Source organism: Rhyacophila brunnea, unplaced genomic scaffold (genome assembly GCF_057557595.1).
Source record: "Rhyacophila brunnea isolate RB1 unplaced genomic scaffold, BYU_Rbru_1.0 scaffold_11, whole genome shotgun sequence".
Lineage (NCBI taxonomy): Eukaryota > Metazoa > Arthropoda > Insecta > Trichoptera > Rhyacophilidae > Rhyacophila > Rhyacophila brunnea.
Window position 1 is genome coordinate 34,310,456 of NW_028232763.1, and position 22,020 is coordinate 34,332,475.

Genomic DNA, 22,020 nt, shown 5'->3' on the forward strand with positions numbered 1-22,020 from the left:
TTTTTATAGAAAAATGTTCTACATACCAACGCCAATAACTTCAACTATGGTCTAAGTGCCTCAAGCAAGTCAAAAAAATACAGCAAAATATTTAAACCTGTCGACGTTGTAAGTCCGTTGGCGTGTTTTATTTATAATGGTGTAAGTAGCACTGCAGTGGTCAACGGCATTCAATATAAAATGGCTGACGATGGTGTGTTGACACTTGCGAGTTCTTAATACCTAAAATTATAGAAGCTGCCGTGCTTGCTTCACATTGTGAAACCACATTTTTCAAAAGGTCTGCTTCATGCAATTTTACTGCAATGACTCGGTATTTTGTAACTACAGGCAATACTACTTGTTGGTACTTAGAGCCTTATATAATACACGTATTCATATTATTAATAATTTTAGTACTTTTTTTTAAGAATTAGTGATTGGCAAAAGTATTAATTTTAACGGCTAAAAATGCAATTTAATAAACTTTGCCAACCACTAAATGAACGGTATGTATTTAAAAGAAATGTGAAAAATCGCATAATATCCAAAATGAACAAATGTTAAATATGACAATTGGGCAGTGTTGTGCATTTACAGGTCAAGTAATCGTTTTTGCAAAATTAAGAAGACTTCATTTATTTGTCAAAAAGTGACCAGCATAATTAATAATAAAAAGTTTCAAGTATCAATTTTCGGTAAACCAAAATAAACATAGAGGCAGATTAAAACACCCATTGTTTCTTTTGTTTCGTGAAAAATTATCACTTAGAATCTCGTAGTACTAATTTTGCAAAGTGTTTCCAATCTGCGCAATAATACTGTATTCAAGAAACCTCTCAAAGTTTGTAGATAAATAGCGAAATTTGAACAGACAATACACACTGATCGGGACCTCAGTGTGCTAAACCGATAGGCATAGATTGTGGAGGTAATACATCAGCGGACAAGTTTATCTAATTTAATTTTGAAACTTTAAAATAATTATATAAACCAGCCTTACCTCAAAATCAAAAAAAGAATTACTGTATCTTGATATTTAATATTATTATGTATTGCAATATAACTTACTCTTTGTGATATCTGTATGTTTATTTTCTTTAGGGAATATATTCCATTGTAGTCTATCCCAGAGATGGCAAACTTTTCTACAAGTGTGTCAAATTTTATGGAAAAATCTTGAAAAAATAATCGTCAGATAAATAAAAAAATACTTACGTTTTTTACACAATGGTTTATTGTAAATTAAGATTTAGTAGGTACACTACATAATAATAAGGAAATTTTTTGTTCTTCAATTTAGTGAGATATTAATTTGCTATTTGTCTGATGTCAATTTATTTATTAGCAATTTATAATTGAAGACTTATTAAAGATAATTGCAAGATGCGGTCTATAAGAGAATCCTACACTCGTTTCAGTCTAACCATTACGAAGGCGATAAAAATAGTTATTCAGTCATCTTTACCCAAATATGATCAAAATAACGGTTAGCTAATTTTATTAAATTAGACATATCTGGTACTGTCACACAATAATAGTCTGCGTGCCATAGATTCTCCATCCCTGGCATGCTGCCCCTGTCTTTTGACGCATGTAACATTGTCTATCTTGCGTATCCATGTATCATTGATGTATGTAACATCAATAACTCACCTTTCTTATATAACTACAATCTTGAAGAACTTGGTAACAGAACCCCACTAAAATCAATGAGTATTATGATCATTACAGTCTCCATCGTATGCTGTTAAAATCAAAATACGACTGACACTTGTAAAACGTTAGATCATACTGACCAATGTTGATTTTAGATAACATTTGTTACTATGCTAAATTCTGTTGAGTGGGATAAAATGTCAAAGCAGGACAGCATGTTTATTTCAGCTAACTGCTATCGTAAATTGGATCGAGTATAAACATTAATTTCTGCAATGTCTTGCCAGCATCCCTTTAAAATTCAATCTGTATAATAAGTTGACGTGCAATTTTAACTATAAGATGCATACTAGTTACGTAATAAATTATTTAAATGTATCTGTCCAATATAATTTAATAAATTATTAATCTTATTTATATAATAATACTCATTCAGGTACATGGGTAGCTGATTTATTTAAATAAATTCATTGTAAGAAGTGGTAGGAACGTTATTAATAAAATATATTTTCAACTTTTTAAATTTGTTTTATTTTAATCCATTGTTATCAGACATTTAAAATGCTATGACATTAATAATAATTATCATTTCAAAGTGATTAATGAAAATATTTCCCGAGTTTCCTCGACAATGCTAATCATGAGTTCACACATATACTTCATTTTGTTTAGACATAGACAACATTAATTATTCAATGTGTTACCTAAATAATATCAGAATAATTAGACATACAGTATTACAATATCCATGGATTAAATAATATCAAGATGTTTATCAGAAATCCATTAAATTTACTGGAGATTAAACTGGATCACAGGCAGCCATTGTTACAGTGAGTACCTGGAAAAAAAAGTCAATAATGAGAAGAAGGATCATTAGGGTACCATGAAGAAACAGAACGCTGACAACACACAACTATGATATTTCAGGAAAAATATAACATTTAATATTGAAATTTTCGTATATATTGTATAGATTTTTAATAACATAGGTTTTCAATACGCCGTAAAAAAAAAAACAAATTTTGCGCGAAAGCATCAATTAAACAGGACTCAATTCGGTGTTGCCGGCTAGCTGGGTATATCTCGTCTTAATCAATCTAATATGTTCAAAATGCTAGGGTGACTAGATACAACGAAATAATGAGTTTATATATGAGGTCAACACTATATTCTGTGAGGACCAAATGCTATTTGTTTAACACATGCGTGCTACATGTCCCCCTGTGAAACTTCAAAGGTCTCGATTGTTGAGCTTTGAAAATCAATGTTTCCGCCGGATATTAGGGGTGCATTGGTTCGACCACGTTGCAAACTCTCGGTGGTTAAAGTAGTCATGAAAAAAACGCTTCATCTGCCTTGGAAATGTGTTACGGATGTTGCTATGGCCGACACTCTCACCCCGCAACGGTGCTACAAAAGCAATCTATGCACTGCAAGTCTCACATGGCAGGAGGCGTAGGACGTGGAGTGACCCTGTGCTTCCCTTATGTTCCAATGCTGAAGCGAGATAGGGTGAAGTAAGTAAGTTTATTTTTTTGTTTCACTTCGAAATAAAATTGTCATAGCATTATTATTACGATCTGACAAGAGCACTTTTCATTCAGTTCAGTGTGAAGATTTAATAGGTTTTGTTGATTTTTCATTCATGCTGAGAGCTTACAGGCTGGAGACTAGCTCTATGTTGCACTGTATTCATCTATTTTAACGGAAATATAATAGTAAAATTACAAAAATATAGCTATACAAGATACACTCGAAAGAGAGACCATTTGAATCGATATTCATTCCAGCACAGAAATAATGATAAAAAACTATGGTTAGTTAAATTTTGTATACCAGAAATCGTTATTTGAGATATCGAAAATCTTGCTAACCCAAGACCACACATTCTACATTCACGTTAGTGGATCTTTTTGCGAGTGAAGTATATCAACATCATAAACTTACTGAATTGTTGCGATTGAGAACAGCTTTTGCCGTGGTTTGCTTTATGATATATGGCAGATAGATGTCTACCATTTGATTAGTCTTCCGAGTTTCCACAATGAGTCTATCTTCTCCCACATCTAATATAACATCCCTTGGCGACAGCTGAAAAAAAATATTTTATATATTAAGAAACAGTGAAAGAATTCTAATTTATCAAAACATTAAGTATGACCATCGATAAAACTATAACACTGCTACCTAACTAAAGTCATTTGCCATCTGTATACTCTCTCTGAATAACAGAACCCCAGGACCGTATTTACGATTTACACTTGAGGGGGCCTGAAAAACCCTACTTATTAAAATGTAATTTTTAAAAAATGTCCAGGTTTTTCATATTATGTATTGTATGAATTCTTTTAAACTAAGCTCTTTTCTAATAACCAGGATATCGTCACCCTATAATTAGAAAGTATTATGTTCTCGCATCTAAATGAATTAAACATGAAAAAATAGGTCAAGCATGGATCGACTGAAAACAAGACATGTTTTAGTATTTGCATTGACTGGCATAGAAGCGTGATCAATGACATTAATATGGACGAAGCATCTGGAAAATAAAATGACACTCACTTTGTGTCGGGTCTGCCGGATGGCGAAATTCATATTTTAATATCGGTATCCTACGCTCAAATGAACATTCTGCTTGCAAGCGGTCTGGCGACACCGCTGGGTCTGCCCATACAAAATTTCCGACTGTCAGGTTTCGACTCCGCCGTTATTATTGTGTTACAAAATGCCAATGTGCCTAGTTAAAATTGTAAAAAAAAATCTACTAAACACTCCAAGAAAGATGGGATATCACTTTTCATGTGTTAATATTATTTATTATTGATAAAATGCCATTTTAAGATATTGATGAATGTTTATTCAATGCAATTGAATGACAGAAACCATTGGACGTCTGCCTGTGATGCGCTGGGCTCACTTGCGTCTAATCTCCAAGAAGTCATAAGTAACGAGAATCTGTTTCTAACGCAATGACACTAATACGCCATTACAATAAAGGTTATATTACTATAAATTCTCGAAGCTTGTATCGCATAATGGAAATGGATACGTCTATGGTCACGTGACGTCTACCTATACATCTGTGAATGACTTTCATGTACAATTTCTCGTGCACGCCGATATGAAGTGAGTTGTCCATTTAATATGTCATTGAGCGTGATGAATCGACCGTTATAAAAAAATAGAATATGTTCCAATGTTCTCAGTGTTTCGTATATAAACACTGCATCTGTTTATTTACATCTACGGTGCCATGTTTAGAAATTAATAGGTAAAATGTGTTTGTTAAATGGTCAACAATAAAATAAAAGTTGGACTATTGAGCAACACTACGACTGCTTTTAAATAAATAAAATATCTGAAACAACTAACCGTGCGGTCTAATTTAAATTCTCCGACCATGTATTCGATTTTCCCTGTTTTGGGTACGCGAACGATCTGATACTCCATTTCAGTCATATTATCCCGCTTCTTTGCAGCGAGCGTCTGTTTTTTAGAAGTTCTCCGGCTGGGCTCTTTAATGTTTGCGGGATTCGACTTCATCTCTTCAATAATCGGAGCAAACGACTTATCTTTGCAGTGCTGCACGTCTTTCAACTGAATCCTGTGCGTTTGAAGAGTGCCCACTGACTTACGATTCTTGAGTATGATGATGTTGTCCATATCCATTTCGAACTGATACTTGTCTTGTAAGCCCTCAAATACAACGGACATGAAAAATGAATGAAAGACGGTGCTGTTTTTGACACGGTTGAAGAATTCTGTACTGATGGCAATGTCGTATACCGTGGCTGGCTGATTGGAATTATCAGTTTCAGTTCGAGGCTCTCCAATACTCATCGGCACTCGGTAGCTGGACGGTTCATCAGAGCTTAATATCTCGACGAGCTCCTCTTCCGTTAAATCTTTCGGAGCAGGTATTGAATCAGTCTGACAAATGTTTATGAACACTTTTTTGTCTTCATCTCTCAAGCGAGCTTTGATACAAAATCCTTTAAATCAAAATATATATTATTTAATAATTAAGTGGAACGAAACTATTTAGTTGTGACACAGCGGTAATGTTTGGCATTTGGCAATCTTCGGCATTGGTTAAGCGGGGCAACAGGGTACACCCTTACTATAAAGTGTCTGATACATGTGGCAGTAACAGCTTTCAGATCTAAACATACCCTTTGATAGGTACATATCATTTGAAATGGATCATTTTAACAGTGTTAACTGTCAATTTTATTATTCTTGGCGGAAAAACATTAAGTATTAATTTTATTAAAATAAAAAACAATACATACAATAATGATTAATTATTTATCCATACTTCTTAATATCTGATGTATCTATTACAGTAACACTTCAAATTTCCAACACTAGTTTTTATACTTGCTTTTTTTACTTAGTACTAAGGTTTCACATTTTTTTTATATGTACGATAATTAACTGTATTCTCTGTCAATGTTCATGATGCCTGAAGATGCCGAAATACGAAAATTATTTAATTCAAATTCCATCAAATACCCATAAGTCGAAGGTATTAAGCATATTTCATTGTTTTTAAACTGACTCGAGTGCGAGAGTATAGTAGGCACGTTTGCATTGCCGAAACTCTACTATGAAACTTTCTATGCCCGAGTCAAAGAGCACGATGCTCGAGATCAAGTGCACCACTACTCTCATGCATGTACACTAGTCTATACAGGTACGCACACAAGGAAAGTGCTGTATTGAAGGGACGAGATGCTACAAGTTGTAGGCGGAGAATGAACCCCCCCCAAACACTGTCTGTACATACGCACAAAACAGACTGCGGTAACTTCGACGTCGTCCATTTTTAGTGAAATCCAAGCAACATCTGCGCAGACATGTTAGAGAGTAGCACTAGGATACCTAATAATACTTAGGTATATTGACTTATAAATTCATAAGGTTTGAAAGACATACCAGGGTTAGGTTTGACAAGTTTGGCTCCAGGATTACCTCGGGTCAAATATTTTTTCATGTCTTCCTCCAATTTACTTCCCTAGAACATACATTTAAAAGATGTTTTGTAACTTGCAATATGGTAATAAATATGTGACTGTATTATTTATAAGAACATATTATTAGGCATTGTTTTAATATTATACAAATGCGACAGTTGGATGTTTATTACTAACCCTCTGAATCATCACATTGTTCTCTATGATAGTCGGATCGACATCGAGAAAAACAGATCTATTGTTCCTCGACGACATTGTTTTACCTTGATGAATTAATTTATTATAAATAAATAGTGCACTAAACAATCGGTTCAAAAACAAGTCTGTGGAACTGTCACAAATTTGACGTTAAAACGTTCGTCATATTATTATGTTTGTAATATGGCTATCAATTTTTAATATAAACGCCAGTAAAACTGGAATACTTAAGCATAAATTAATACTTTTAAATTCGATTTAATTCAAAGATTTTTGATGAAGGATTTTTTCATCGTCTTTGATTTATTTATTGTAATATGCATATTATAAACACTTTAAAATATAATAAATGAATGCGTAGTCGTCTGTATTATAATAAAATAAACCTGGTTAAAGAAGTAAAGTTATTTTACAGTGTAATAAAATAATTTGAATTGAATATAGCTGTATTTATACTTCTACCTACCTACCGATCATAACATGAATGTAAAATGAGTAGGTACCAAAGAGTACCTAGTAATTATTTTTATATTTTTTAATTTATTATAATGTAAGTAGGTGCCTAATATATTTGATATTTATATCTTTCACAAAACAAAGAAACTAAAACATTATTGAATTAGTAGATAGGTGTTTACAATTAACTTTATTTATCCACATTTTTATTAACAGAGCAAGTAGGTAGTACCTGCCTAGTAAGTACCTACCTACCTATGTACCTAATAACATTTTACGCAAACAACAACCTACCAAAAAATAGACACTGTCTATCAGTGATGCCAACCGTACTATAATAATTATAGTACAATACTATAATTTTGATTTCGCGAAAAATGTAAAATACTATAATTTTACACCAAATATACCAAAATACTATAATTTTAAAGGATTTAAGACGGAAAATGTTCCTGTACTATATATTTTTTAGAAATACTATAATTTTTACGCCTTTGTACTATAATCAGCATAGAAAAATATGGCAACACTGCTGTCTATGTACCTACCTATTGTTTTTAATTTTAAAAGTGTGCATGTCTGGTGCAGTGGCGTTAGACGCGCATACAGAAAATGGTTTGGGAGGTCCATTTCGAAACAAAATCTTTTTCAAAACAAGTTTTTAATACGTCAGGAGAGGGCGGGTTAACAAAATATAGCATGTATGTGCTTCTTACTTCGGAATTAACCCCGCCTACTACTTTATTATACATAGCTTCTAATCGCTTTAACCGTGGAACCTCGCACTTTTCCAGGTACATTCCTTACACTCCGCTTTTGGAACACCTGGCCTGCAATTAGGTATAACTACAGGTACTCACCTACTACGAGTTATTGCGACGTGTCGCATTTACAAGTGGTTATACAATGCAAGTGGCCTAACGGTCATAATTATTAGGATTCACTTGACTGTGTCAGCCGTATAGCCTTGCGTATCGTAGAATGCCAATGAGGAGAGAGGTCAACCCGTTCAGAAGACTGTTCGACACCGAAATCATTCGGTCACGATCCCAGCCATGAGATCCTGCGGAAGAAGTAATATTCCTTTACCCTAAATACTTTGTATTATTTTATCCTAGAGAGATCTGTACCCGAATCCTCCCCACTGGTGTGCGCGCCTGAGTGGCGTAGCTACCTCATTGCAAGAATATTCAAAGCATTGGGGCTTAGCCGAACAAGGGGCCCTAGATCAAAGTTATGCAATATACATAAATAATAATATAAACTAAATTAATTCAAAATATACGAATACTCTTTATCGTGAGGTGTTAGAAACTAGTTTTCGTTGTAAATAGTAATGGCGCTATTTTATTATTCATAGGGTAGGTACTTATATTTAAATGTACCTACCTAGAACATCACACTGTCTTTAAAAATTGGTAGAAGCCCGCCAAAAATCCTGGCTTGGCAAAGGTCCATGATGAAGAGGTGTCTCGAGGATCGCGCCGGCTGGAAAGGGCGGTGGAGAGGGACCAAGGGTCAAATATAATACCTAATATTATGTAGATTAACTACTTCTTTTATTCAACGAATAATAATTCACAAGATTTTTAGAATGTACCATTCTCATTATTGAACCCACATAATTTTGAAAACACTATACAAAAACCGATCGCCTACCGTAACTCAATTTGGAGAGCGCTTATGAGCAGGTATTAAAAAGGTCAATACCAATACAAAGGCCATAGTGGTCATGCACATGCCGCGATACCCAAGAGACGCAGGTTCGATTCCTACCGGGTGTCTTACTTTTTTCAAAAAAGATTTTTTTCTATTGGCTATATTTTCTCATGAGTGTTTTCAAAATGATGTATGTTTAATATGTAGATGTTTACAATAAATTATTACTGACCAGCGAATGTTTTGTTACTATCTCGGGCTCTAAAACAGTTTGCTACGCCCCTGATACGCCTCTTGTGATATCTGCATTATTATGCACCTACCTATGTGTCTAATATTATTATAAAATATATTACGAGTTATTACAATATATTTACAACTAATAAGGCGCAACATTCGATGATAGAGATGTTCTATCCAGTTGAATCAAAAAAAGCAGAACAAAATTATTATGATAACAATTATTATGACAGTAGATACGAAGAAGAGATAAGTAAACGTGTAAAATCAAGTACGCACCTCTTGCTTTTACACAATTATTAATACATTGTCAATATTTGGCACATGACGGACGACCGCCCGGAGCGTCAAGAAGACAACGGCGAAACGAGCTGATGGATGGGCGAGCCGAGGAGACGCTCCGGGCGCTGAACTGGAGTTTCTTTGAACACAAAAATAGACATTTGATTGACAATTTTTCATAATAATATGTCGCGAACCAGAAAAGGTATCTAGTATTGTTTTATCGAAAAAAACAAATGTAAATAATTATGCGTATGTGTTTGGATATGAGCGGATCACAGAACAGATAATAAATATAATTCCGATAGACTATATATATACAAAAAATACAGTATATTTTGACGTAGGGTTTTGAATGTGTGAGTGTCCTACGAAAATGGTCTACGCATTATAGATGTGCAATAGTGTGTGTAATACCTACACCAATATTAAAAGAGTGTCAATGCATAAACCGATATCAGTTGCCAGTATTCGACGTATGACGTATTCTTGACACGTGCTTAAATTTATCGCGTATTCTTCCTTACTCGAGATCGGTTGCCTGCTTCTCCTTACCCGTTAGGTATTTCAGTTCCAATTATTTGTGAGTTCCCTGGAGTGATGAGGAGATGAGTGAAGAACTGATGATTGGTTGTTGAGAGCGGTTGCGTGTTTATTTAGCGGATTGACATGTACAGATTACATGGATAGGTACAGTGTACAGGAGCGACACAATACAATAATAATAACGAGATATTTATACAATACAAATGACAAGCGGAGTGAGATCTTCATTCAATCGTGATTGCGTATTTATGAACTCCTCACGATTGAATAATGCTTTCACTGAGTATCCCATGCCTTTGGTGAGAAATGCATTTTAACATAAGTAATAAATATATTAATAATATTACTGAGGTAAAAGTTCTTATTTGCAATTGGTAATTAGATTCGTGTGAAATTGCATGTGATAGACAATAATATTTTTCGCCGTCGGCGTTTCTCACTGAGTAAGCACTAACCGATTCGCTGACGACCTGTGGAAAAATGCATATGAAAATAATTAAATGATAGATTGAGAAGACTTCTATATCACGGATTTGTGGTAACACAGCTTGTTCTCACAGAACTCGTTGATGGCCACAATATGTGTACAGTTGTGCATTTCGTAGTTATTATTCTCAGACTTCATATTTGATAAAATCAATATCAATTAATTGTAGAAGATAGTATAATATCAAAATTTAATCATTGTCCTAATAATTCGCGGCCCAAATCCAATTTTTCCACGATAGTCTCGAGAATGTTATGAGGGGAGGTTGTGCTCCGGTACATTTCAATCCCTGGAAATTGATTTCATTTACCAATCACAATCGCGTAAAATGGTGAATTGCTTTATCAATACATACTATCTATGATTAATATGGTTGACGAGCGCTGCATATCGAAGCTTCTGGCAACTGCAATTTTAAGAATTTGCCCGTTCTTTTATTTTTATAAACTTATGACCACATTACGATATTATCATATTATTATTCAAATCAACTCAAATTGATTAAATTTCGATTTGGTACCTTTGCGTATCATTTCACAGGCTTGTTACCTTGATTACTAATTGGAAATTCTATAACCTGTTCTATTGTGTCAAACAATTTATTCAACAAGGCAGATACATCGTTATACAATGTACCTACCTACATGCTAAATACCTGCAAATAATAATTACATATTATACCTACCTAGTTATTGTTTTATTTTCTTTCGACAAATTAGCTATGTCCAAATAAATAAATCCAGAGAAGATAATATGCACCTACTTTTATACGCGTAATTAATACACACGATCAATTCAATTCTATTCTTTGGTAGATACCCACGACCATGGCCGCCGCCCCCCACATCCTGAACCGGGCCCTCAAGCCAGGATGTTGGCGGGCCTCCCTACCTATCGCTAAGGTTAATGGCAATGTGATTTTCGATAGTGGTGTTCCTCAAATGGCTTCCGCGGAACCCCAGAGTTAAAGTGATTCCGTTTATTTTTAATGATATTTAAATAAATCCAGTTGCTTTATTGAGTTGTTGGCACTCATCATCGTATTATGAAGCACTGGACGCGACCTCCTCTTGTGGTAACCAAGCAGCATGCAACCCTTCGCCATATTGGATACATAGCCATTTTGTAAGTCAGGAAACACACTTAGGTATAACCAGGGCTTTTTTTTCCATTTAACGCGGTGGAACGGCGTTCCGGCACCTTTTTTCACGGTTTTATTTCAAAATCAATTAAACGAAAAAATATTTGCGCTTAAGTAATTACAATAATAATTCGTTAAAATGATAAAATAAGGTACAGGTGGAAGCCATTTTGAATGTTGGCGTGTTAGTGTTAGTGAAGTAACCGTATAGTTTAAATAGCAAACATGCGTATGTAACTAGCTTCATACGTATGCTGCGTATTATGATTTTGACAGTTTGACGTTTATCGCATGGCAGCATCTGCGTATATTGTTATTTACGTTTGTTTAGTCAGTTTGTGTTACGATTACATGTTGTGCAACTATTTTATATATTATTTAGTGCAACCCCAAGTTTAAATATGAAAAAAATTTCCTGTTACTTCTCAACCACCGGCAGCGGCGCCGATTCCGCAAATAAAAAGCTCAAAACAGAAACGATGACAGAAGATATGGAAATATCGGTACATGTAGATGTTCCTGAATCATCTCTAGCTGATCTCGGGGATCAAGGTCGAACTCAAAACGATTGGCCAGACTGCTGGTCATTAGATCAAAAAAACGATTTTTGCTCAAAAAACGAATGGTTGAACGTACACAAAATGAAACTTGGCTGCACAATTTGCAGAAACGTTGGAACTCTTGGAACTGAAACGACAATGGGAATGAAAATATCCAAAGAATGGGCCAATAATGAAATCACGTATTCTGGGAAAGAGAGGAAGCTACAATTGGGGTCACTTCGAAAAAAAATTTTCGATCACAGAGGATCTATTGCACACAAAGCAGCGTTAAAAATCATTTCTGAAGCCAAAAAAAAGCAGATTGAAAATACTTTTTTAAAATCGTTATCTCGCGAAAAAGTAATAACAGCAAACATTTTTCGAACTGCATATAAAGTAGCTAAGGAAAATCAATCATTCAATATGTTTGAAAGTGAAATTAATCTCCAAGAACTAAATGGGATCGAAATGGGTCATATTCTCCATTCCACTAACGCATGTGTTAACATTGTAAATCATATATGTGATGAAATGAGAAAAAATGTTTTCAAAGAAATTGTTCAATCGAAAAATATAATTTCTTTGATAATTGATGAGTCTACCACCATAAGCCAAAAAACCACCCTCATTGTGTATGTTCGATGCTGTGTCGAAAGTGTTGGAATGAATTCACCAATTAATTTGTTTTTGGATTTGATTGAACTTAAAGACGTAACGGCAAAAGGAATATTTGAATCATTACTCCAATCTCTTGATTTATATGGGATGACAGAAGAATATTTAAAAAAATATTTAGTTTCGGTTGCATGCGACGGCGCTGCTGTGATGTTAGGTTCTAAAAATGGAGTGAAAAAATTGCTGACAGAAAAAATTCCTTCAATTATAGTTTGGCATTGTACTAATCACAGATTAGAATTATCAGTAAGTGATGTTGTAAAAAAAATTTCAGGGATCAATAGATTCAAATCATTTATTGATAAACTTTATGTTTTATACCACGCGTCGCCGAAAAATAATAGAGAGTTGCATTTATGTGCAGAATCACTAGGCGTTGAGGTACTGAAAATCGGAAGAGTTTTAAGTACCCGATGGGTGGCATCTAGTTTTCGTTCAGTTTCGGCTGTGTGGAATAATTATGAATCCCTTGTGCGTCATTTTGAAGAAGCGATGAATGACCCTACAAGAGATAAAAATGACAAGTGTACTTACAGTGGCTTAAAGAACAAAATAACATCAACAGCATTTTTATTGGATCTAGCATTGATGTGCGACGCTCTCCAAGAATTGTCGGAACTTAGTTTGGACCTACAAAATCGCAATGTGAGAGATGGAAATTAGAAACATTTCGATCAGGCTACAACTAGATGAACGAGAAATGATTCGTGGATTTCGCGAATACATTCTCGAAAAGACATATTCTGAAAAACTCTTGCGTTTGGTATATGCTCTGAATTCTATTCCCATTTCTTCAAGTGAATGTGAACGGGGGTTTTCGCAAATGAATCTTATTATTACCCCAACAAGAGCTTCGTTAAACACTAAAACAGTTTCGGCACTCTTGTTCATCAAACTCGTGGGACCACCCTTGACACTTTTCGATCCGATATTATGATATGATATGTATTTCGATATGTTGATAGGTGGTTATTTAAAGGAAGACATTCGGCCTTAGACTCTAACACTAAGAAAAGGAATCGAGATGATGTATCAGACGAGAATTGGAAAAAACTTTGGAAATCACTCTAAACTTTTATTCAAGTTCATAAATAAATACATTACATATGTATTTACAATTATATTTTAAAGTTAGTCTTATTTAGTCTTATTTGTACAATATATTTCAAATATAATGTATGTATTTTATTGTTTCTGTAGCTTTGTTTTGACTAAAATAAAAAATATCGTAAAAATCAACCTTTTTTTGTTCGCTTCGTGGCATAGCTCCTTTAAATTTCATTTAAGTGACATTTGAATATAATTTTATTTAGTAAAAAGCTTGACATGAAGTGAGTTCCGGCACCTTTTTTTTTTAAAAAAAAGCCCTGGGTATAACAATTATAAAATAAAATTCTACGTGTTAATTACCTATCATTTAATTATATCAAATATCATATCAAATTGCATCGCACTTAATGTAAATATAAGGAAAATAGCGCCGCACGCGACTTTTTTTACTATTCAAGCAAATTTGTGGTGTGTTTTTCCCAAGCCTGGGCCCCCAGGCTAGAGCCCTGTCAACCCCCTCTTTGTGGGGGCCATGCCAACGACCATTACAAGTTGGTGTCAAGTGAGGGCTCTTTATTTACACACGTAGAAGACATCATTGATCTAAGTAATATTATTATATGTGCAGAAAATTTCCCTTACTTTCAATAATCTTTATTGTAAGAGTATATTATAATGCAAAAAGCCCTAGATCATTGGCATCGCGGAATAACAAATTGGTGGTCAGAAAATAAATAACTTGATATTCGCAGATGGTACACTACACTATTTCCTGCTGATGAAGGCCATGGTCAGGAATTAATGTTTGTCGATCGTGCTAACACTGCTAATAGCCTTTTACCCGCAGCAAGTACCTACTCTCCGAGGAGATCAATAAACCGTGAACGAATTTGTCTATATGAGATCGACCATAAGTGAGAAAGGTGGATGTGAAGCAGAGATAAGAAGGCGCAAACAGATCGCGAAAATGCCTAAATATGCCTTAAAACATTAGCAAAACATCAGTGTTATCCATGTTTTTGTACGGCAAGGGAGAGGAAGGTAATGATGCATCGCATATATATATATATATGTATATAAAATTCTGATTCTGTTAAATATCTCGTAGGTATCAAGTCGTACAGTATACCTACATTTTATAACTTTGCACTTTTTTGCATTCTTTACTATACTGATACGCCTCTTTGCCTGATTACCTCGCATAAAATTAAATCAAATGATATTTACTTGTATTAATACAAAATCCACCCACGGTGGCCGCGCGGCTTAAGTGTTGGACTATAACGCCGTGGGTCCCAGGTTCGAATCCTGGGTCTGGCAAGTACACATATTGTTTTTCAATTTGTGTGTGAGTCAGGGTATGGACCTAATAGGTTGAGCAAGTGGCTGACATCCATTTCTCGTAAAAACAAAATCTGTTAATACAAACCTCTACTCTGTGGAGGCCCATGTTATGATCCTATTAGGATCGGACATGGTCGGAATATAATAATATGTAGTACTTATAAATAAATAGACAGTAATATAATATTTAAAAAATATATATTTATAATTTATTACTTAGATCATTTTCATACTAGAGCCGGAGTGCAAAGTTATGAAGCATATACTCTACCTACCCATCAAAACATCTGATAATAAGCAGACAGCGTTAGTATCAGATATTTGATACCAATCAATATCAAATTAATTTAATTATTGAATTTAATAAAATGTAAACATTGCTGTCTGCAATACTCTGCCAACAACGCGTTATTTTTATTTCAATGATATACGGCCATCTTTTTCCGGCAGGATAAGATGCTAACGCCGCAGACGAAAAAAAATCACATCCACTGAATCTACTATCAATGATGTAGGTATCAGTGGGGAGGGATGGAGTTAGGCTGTTAAGATTCGGCATATTAACTTGTGCACACTAAACATAATATGGTGCTGGCTAGTTCTTAAAATCCTAAACCAAACCATAATAGTTTAGGTATGCTATGGGCGATCCGACAAAAATGGTGCACACTTTTTCAGTCATAATTATTTGTTTTTGTTGAATTAAGAATACATAATAAATTACAGATGGTGTAGATTAGTTTTTTTAAATTCATTAAGCCCTTCTTATACCTTCTTAAAAATATTATTCTATATTCTATAAAATATCTAAAATTGTGAATGGTTTAATGGCATACTTTTAGATTTAGATTAACTAGCACTACTAGTAGGTATCTATCTACAACCTACACGTCATTGTAGTTTTAATTCAATGAAAACAGATATGTTTGACTGGCAAAGTTTAGTATGCACTATTTATGTCAGATCTTAACAGCCTACCTCCAACCTTCGCCACTGGTAGATATAGGTAACATGACTCTGATCTCTGAACTTACTGATCTCTCATGACCTGCCTACTATAAGGTAAATCATTTTACAGTGGCACCATAGGCGATTCGCGCGTGTATTGAATTGCTTGCGACAATGCCTGTTTCAATGCTAGCAAACAATACCACTACAACTGCAAGCCGCATTTGCCGTACCCATGGTGTCACTGTAAAGCGATTTTTATACCACGCAACAATACTGATTTTAACGTTGTTGCATGATAGTCGAGCATTCGTTCTCTGAAATTTAAATCGACATTATTAAAAAAACCATTTTAATTTTGGTATAATTTAATAATTTTACGACTTGTTTCAACTATTTGGAGGCTCTCTTTTAAATTTTCTGATGAACGATTGTATCAAAATCGCCGCTGCATATAATATTATTTCTTCTATGGTTACAAATTCTAGGTAGATACACCATACACGTATTTATATGCAAAACTCTTTGGAATTTATACTAGGTAGGCAAGTAAGCACTATTAGTTTTCATTTACAATAGTGTAGGTATTTTTAGATATTAGATAGTGTTATATTGTTTCTTTTTATCAATGAATTTTACCAAACCAACAACAAGAAATCGTCTCGGTAAAGAGACATTGGGGGCATCAATAAAAGGTATTTTCCTATATTTCTATTTGCTTTGTGAATGTATTAACTTTACTTTATTTAGGTACCTACCTACTGTGGATTTCAAATTTCGAGGATTTTTGAATCTACTTAGGTACTTCTTTATTCGTAAGTGTTTAAATGTCTGTAACCGTAAATTGTATTATTATCCATACGTTACAGACTGCATTTTTTATATAGATCTCATTATTCATTACTTACCTACCTATAATACAAACCATTGTGAGGGTTTTATCATTCAAGGCAAACATTGCATTCAGTTCCCTACAATGTCTACAGAAAATAAGATTTTGAATGCCTACTGATATTCACACCCACGATGGCCGCGCGTTGGCCTATTGCGTCGTGGGTCTCAGGTTCGAATCCTGGGTCTGACAAGTACACATATTGTTTTTCAATTTGTGTATGAGTCAGAGTATGGACCTAATAGGTTGAGCAAGTGCCGGACATCCATTTCTCGTAAAAAAATATCTGTCAATACAAATCTCCACCCTATGGTGGCCCATATGATCCTATTAGGATTGGACATGGTCGGGGGAAAAAAACTGATATTGAATATTAATATATACTGTCAATTAATGACATGTTAAATACACAAATAATACACGGAAAACAATTTTTCCTGAATCAATGGATTGATTAAGTTCAGCGGTAAAGACGACCGAAGCGGAAGAAATTATCGTTGACCAAAATACCTGTAGGTAGATAGATACAGATTTTTTTAAAGCTTTCCCAGTCCACATTTATATTTTCAATATTTTAAACTTTTATTTAACAAAATATATACCAGGGCAACGACTTCCAGTGTGTGCGTTAGCGAAATGGGACGGCCTGATTATATCCCTGAGAAATAGGTACCACTGTAGGTACCTAGCTGTAATTAAATACCTAACCTAACCCAACGTGGAACGGGAAATGAGCTATAGGTATACAGTTTGATTTTACTAATTATACTTACTAATTATAGGGTACTGTGGAATATTTTTTTAAAACCATTGTAGTAGGTAAATGTAGGTAGATAATGATCAAGTCCAGTTTCATGCGCATAGACTTTACTGGGTATGTGTCTTTCCAGATTGAATTGACAATCAATATCATACCGAAGGACAAGGGTTTCCTTGATAATTTATTTACTCGTGTACAAAATATGTTCACCATACTTAATACGAATGAGGCAATAGTTGCTCATTTTCTTCTCTTTTTAATCCATGTCTGCTCCTTAGTTGGAGCATTTAGATACCACGCAGCGTCTCATTGCGTCTTTCCAGATCATAACATTATTCTGTAGCTCGGCCTTATACACTATGTAAATGGTAATTTTACGTTTGCGTTATTATTTTGTTATTCATGAATATAATATTTCCTTGTTGGTATACACCAGTACTCCGCAACCTTTTCCCACCCACGGCACACCAAAGGTCTTCGAAGAATTCCGCGGCACACCACACGTAAAACAATTTATACACCAAAACATCGACCCCACATCCTGAGATCTTTGGCGAGACCCCCTACCTATCGCTAAGCTTAAAGACAGGGTGATACTCTAAAATAGCGTTTTTCAAATAGTGTTCGAGGTAAAATTAATGGAATTGATTTTATGTTTACCGATTTTTCGTATGGTTATATTATATTAATATAATTAGAGTTAGTTGTCGGGTTGGGAATAATTATTTGTCGAGTATTTGACACAATAATAATAATTGTATCCTACAATCAGATGTTTTAAAATATTAATATAAACGTAGTAAAATAGCGCCTTTTTGACTCTACAATGGGAACTGAACTGCGATAGCCTTGTCTGAAATCCGAGGATATTTTTTATTAACCGAAATCCAGAAAACAGCCAATGGAATATCGGCGAAGTTCAGTTTTAGCGTACCGTCATTTATAAATTCAACAAATTCTTCTCGAATTTATAGGAAAAGCGCTTCTATAGAATTTTCGGCATTGGTTGCAAAAGGGTTTCGTCTCCAGTGGCATTGATTGTATGAAAGTACTGATGGAATTTATTTTGCTGCAAAGTTAAATGTTTTTCAGACGGCTCCAAAATTGATTGCTTGTTTTCAATGGTGGTCTGGTAGTTCCTATGGACCATTTGTAGAGATCATTGTCTTAACTTCTTCTGCCGAAGTTCGAGTTTATTTTTGAATTCTTTTAATTTATCAGAGAACGTCAAGATATTTTCATTCTGACCTTGCATTGTTTTATTAAGTTCATGCAGGTGCTCAAATATATTACTAGCCATGTACGCAAATTTGGCTATTGCATCGCGGTACAACAGTGTGCCACGGCATACCGGTTGCGGAGCACTGGTAAACACTATACATATGGCTACAAAATGCTTGGTAGACCACGATTGGCGGGTCATGTAGCAAAAATGGACAATGCCAAACCACCGATGGATAGTAGATCTGTCGGTGGTCGACTGGCAGGCCCAGATTTTGGTAAGTGGAAGGTATCAACAAGGAATGCCAAGGCGGACACTGGTCCAGGATAGGGGGAGATGGAGTAAGTTCTTGCAGGAGACCACGAACCGCCATTGCTTGTTAAATCACTCAAAATTATGACGATCACGTTAATAGTTTCAAGAGTTTAACTCTACGTCTGCGTTATAATTGTGTTATAAACAGAGCGTTGGAGCGGATCTCGGAGCAGGAGCACGGAGCAGTGGAGCATTGGGGTTTTACCTGGAGCAAGAGCGGAGCCGGAGTACCAAAAATTTGAAGGGCTTGACTGCTCCGGATGTAATTTTTTATTATTAAATTTTCGTCCCAAAATCCGATGAAAATATTATATTTGACACTTGAATTATTTGAAATACGGCAACACTACCAAGTGATAAATAACTCCACATTTTTTGACAGAAGAGGCAGAAAATGAAAGACGATTTGCTGTCGGTTGTTGTTTAATAGAATTAATAATGAAAAGGACGAATAATAAACCTTATTTCAAAACTACTTATTTTTTAATTTTTTAACATTTGTATACATATTATACCTATTAATACTTTTTACCCGGAGCGGAGCAGACCCTGGAGCGGAGCTGGAATAAGTATTAGGTCCCGGAGCGGAGCAACTCAGAAAAGGGTCCGCTCGAACCTCTGGTTCTAAATGTAAACATTTCCGCAAGCATTTCCGTTAAATGTTTTAGCTTGTAGAATGTAGCTAGAAAATGCAGCGACAAGAGACATCAACGATGGTGATTTAAAATCGCAACCCGCAAAAAATGTTCCTACGACATTCTGTTTACTACCTCAGCGTGACCCTCCAATTTTATTCCATGTTTGATTAATTCTCGTGAAACATTCGCAAATGAAACCGGTTTTTTGTCAAACAAAAAACTGTGAAAATAATCGAATGTCCGCTGTTTACAATGTCAACGCTGAGACTGCAACTAAAATGATTATCACGCAGTCGGCGAAGTTTATCCTTTGCGGTCCTGTGAGGCCGAAAAAAGCGTTTTCCTTGACCCACCATAATGTGCAAATGGAAAGAAAGTCCGTTCGCGCACTCCCGGGCCCAGCAATGAACGCCGAGCCTCGATCGGTGAGAGGGAGGTGGACGCTGACGCTGGCCACCGGACAATCGTCAAGTTTTATTAACAATCTTTAGTATTCGAAAACTAGTGAAAGGAGAAGCACTGCAGCGAGACCGAGCTGCATGCGACTCTACAAAAGCAATCATGCTTGACAATTTAAGATTGTGCCGTGGTGCTTTAGTGCTGTGCGCATTATCATTCGCAATCGGTGAGAAAATTTTCCAATTACACGATAACCCCCAACTAATAAACACTAACGAACAACGGTATCAAGTAGGTATCCATTATATCCGAGGAGGTTAACGGTACCTATCTACTGAAACAATGGATAGACAAAATTTAAATATAGAACATTCGATACAAGTGAAATGATTTTTTCTGTCGGATAAATAAAACATTTATTATGTAAACGTAAACCTTTCTTCGATATGAGATAATTTCCTAGTACTAAAGAATAACGAAGATTGTCTTTATAATTTTCTGAAAATTAATACTAGATGTTAGGAAATAAATGTATTAGTGTTTAAAATGGTTAATTTGCACGTTTGTGAGATTATCAAGTGTTAACCTGCCGTTTGTCGACGCCGTACACAATTTATTTTCGTTTACTACGATTTCGTTACAAAATGGTTAACGTTTTTACGTAATTTATTATGTCTGTACGTTGACTTTTATTTTACTTTCACGCGGAGACTGCGCTATCTCAGAATCGACGATGACATTATATATTGTATAACGTTTCATCTTTCGATTAACATGTTTTCTTGGGTTTCGAGTGTCCGTTCGGAATAAATTATCGCGGGCGGCGCGCGTCGGAATGTTTCAATCGATACGTACGCTGTGTTTACTTTGGCATTGGAAAGTACTTTGGCTTCGGAAGACCCATCTTACCCATCCCCGCCAAAGTATGAAGGTCAAGATGATATGGTGAAAGAGAGATCCGCGTCGTATGCACGCGTGCAATTAAATAATTTCTCTTTGCCAAACAATCGATCGATTAACGGCGATATAACAACTCGAGCCGAATGAAAATTTTCTCACAGTCTCGTACACAAAATACAACGAATAATTCCGAAACTAACTAAAAGTACATTTATAATTAACAACACTGTTATTATCCATTCCTTTTCGCGAGTATTTTCCGCATGAAATGCTTTTAAATAGTTATCGTTAACTTTTGCGCGGTTGCATGACGCAAAATAATACACAATCTACATTAATGTTATGGCAATATTGTGGCACCAACCATCTGGTTAAAATTACCTAACTGAAACTTATTAGATACTAATTAGATAAATATTTTAGTAGACCAGGTAAATATTATGGTTAGTTTTAGCTTCATAAAATAGTTGTATTTAAAATAATTACGAGTTGGTGATCGAAGTTACATAGCAACTATTTAAATATGTTACACCTACCTACCTATTTGTTTTATAAATAATAATAAAATGCTCCCTCATCTTTTTGCTTTCGTTAATGGTATCATCATCAATATTTTCCATAATGATATGCTGTCAATATCAATGCAATTGATAGATAAATGATTTAATACGTAGGTAGGTAGGTACATCATACACATCCTCACTGAGAA

General features: G+C 34.9%; 2 protein-coding genes across 2 annotated transcripts in view; one reads left to right on the top strand and one right to left on the bottom strand.

Annotated features, from left to right (window-relative positions):
* Positions 1–2,148: 2,148 nt before the first annotated feature.
* Positions 2,149–6,967, bottom strand: Pih1D1 (PIH1 domain containing 1). Its single transcript, XM_085960345.1, has 5 exons — positions 6,795–6,967; positions 6,580–6,658; positions 5,014–5,633; positions 3,589–3,732; positions 2,149–2,479 (listed from the first exon to the last, which is right to left on the bottom strand). The coding sequence occupies exons 1-5, from the start codon at positions 6,870–6,872 to the stop codon at positions 2,441–2,443; spliced, it is 960 nt and encodes a 319-aa protein (XP_085816471.1). The 5' UTR covers positions 6,873–6,967; the 3' UTR covers positions 2,149–2,440.
* A 13,534-nt stretch (positions 6,968–20,501) lies between these two features.
* Cda4 (chitin deacetylase Cda4) overlaps positions 20,502–22,020 on the top strand; it is a 32,313-nt gene continuing 30,794 nt past the window's right edge. Inside the window, exon 1 of the mRNA XM_085960336.1 lies at positions 20,502–20,637. Coding sequence (XP_085816462.1) covers positions 20,574–20,637 — 64 coding nt within the window. The 5' untranslated portion in view covers positions 20,502–20,573. The remainder of the gene's footprint in view (positions 20,638–22,020) is intronic.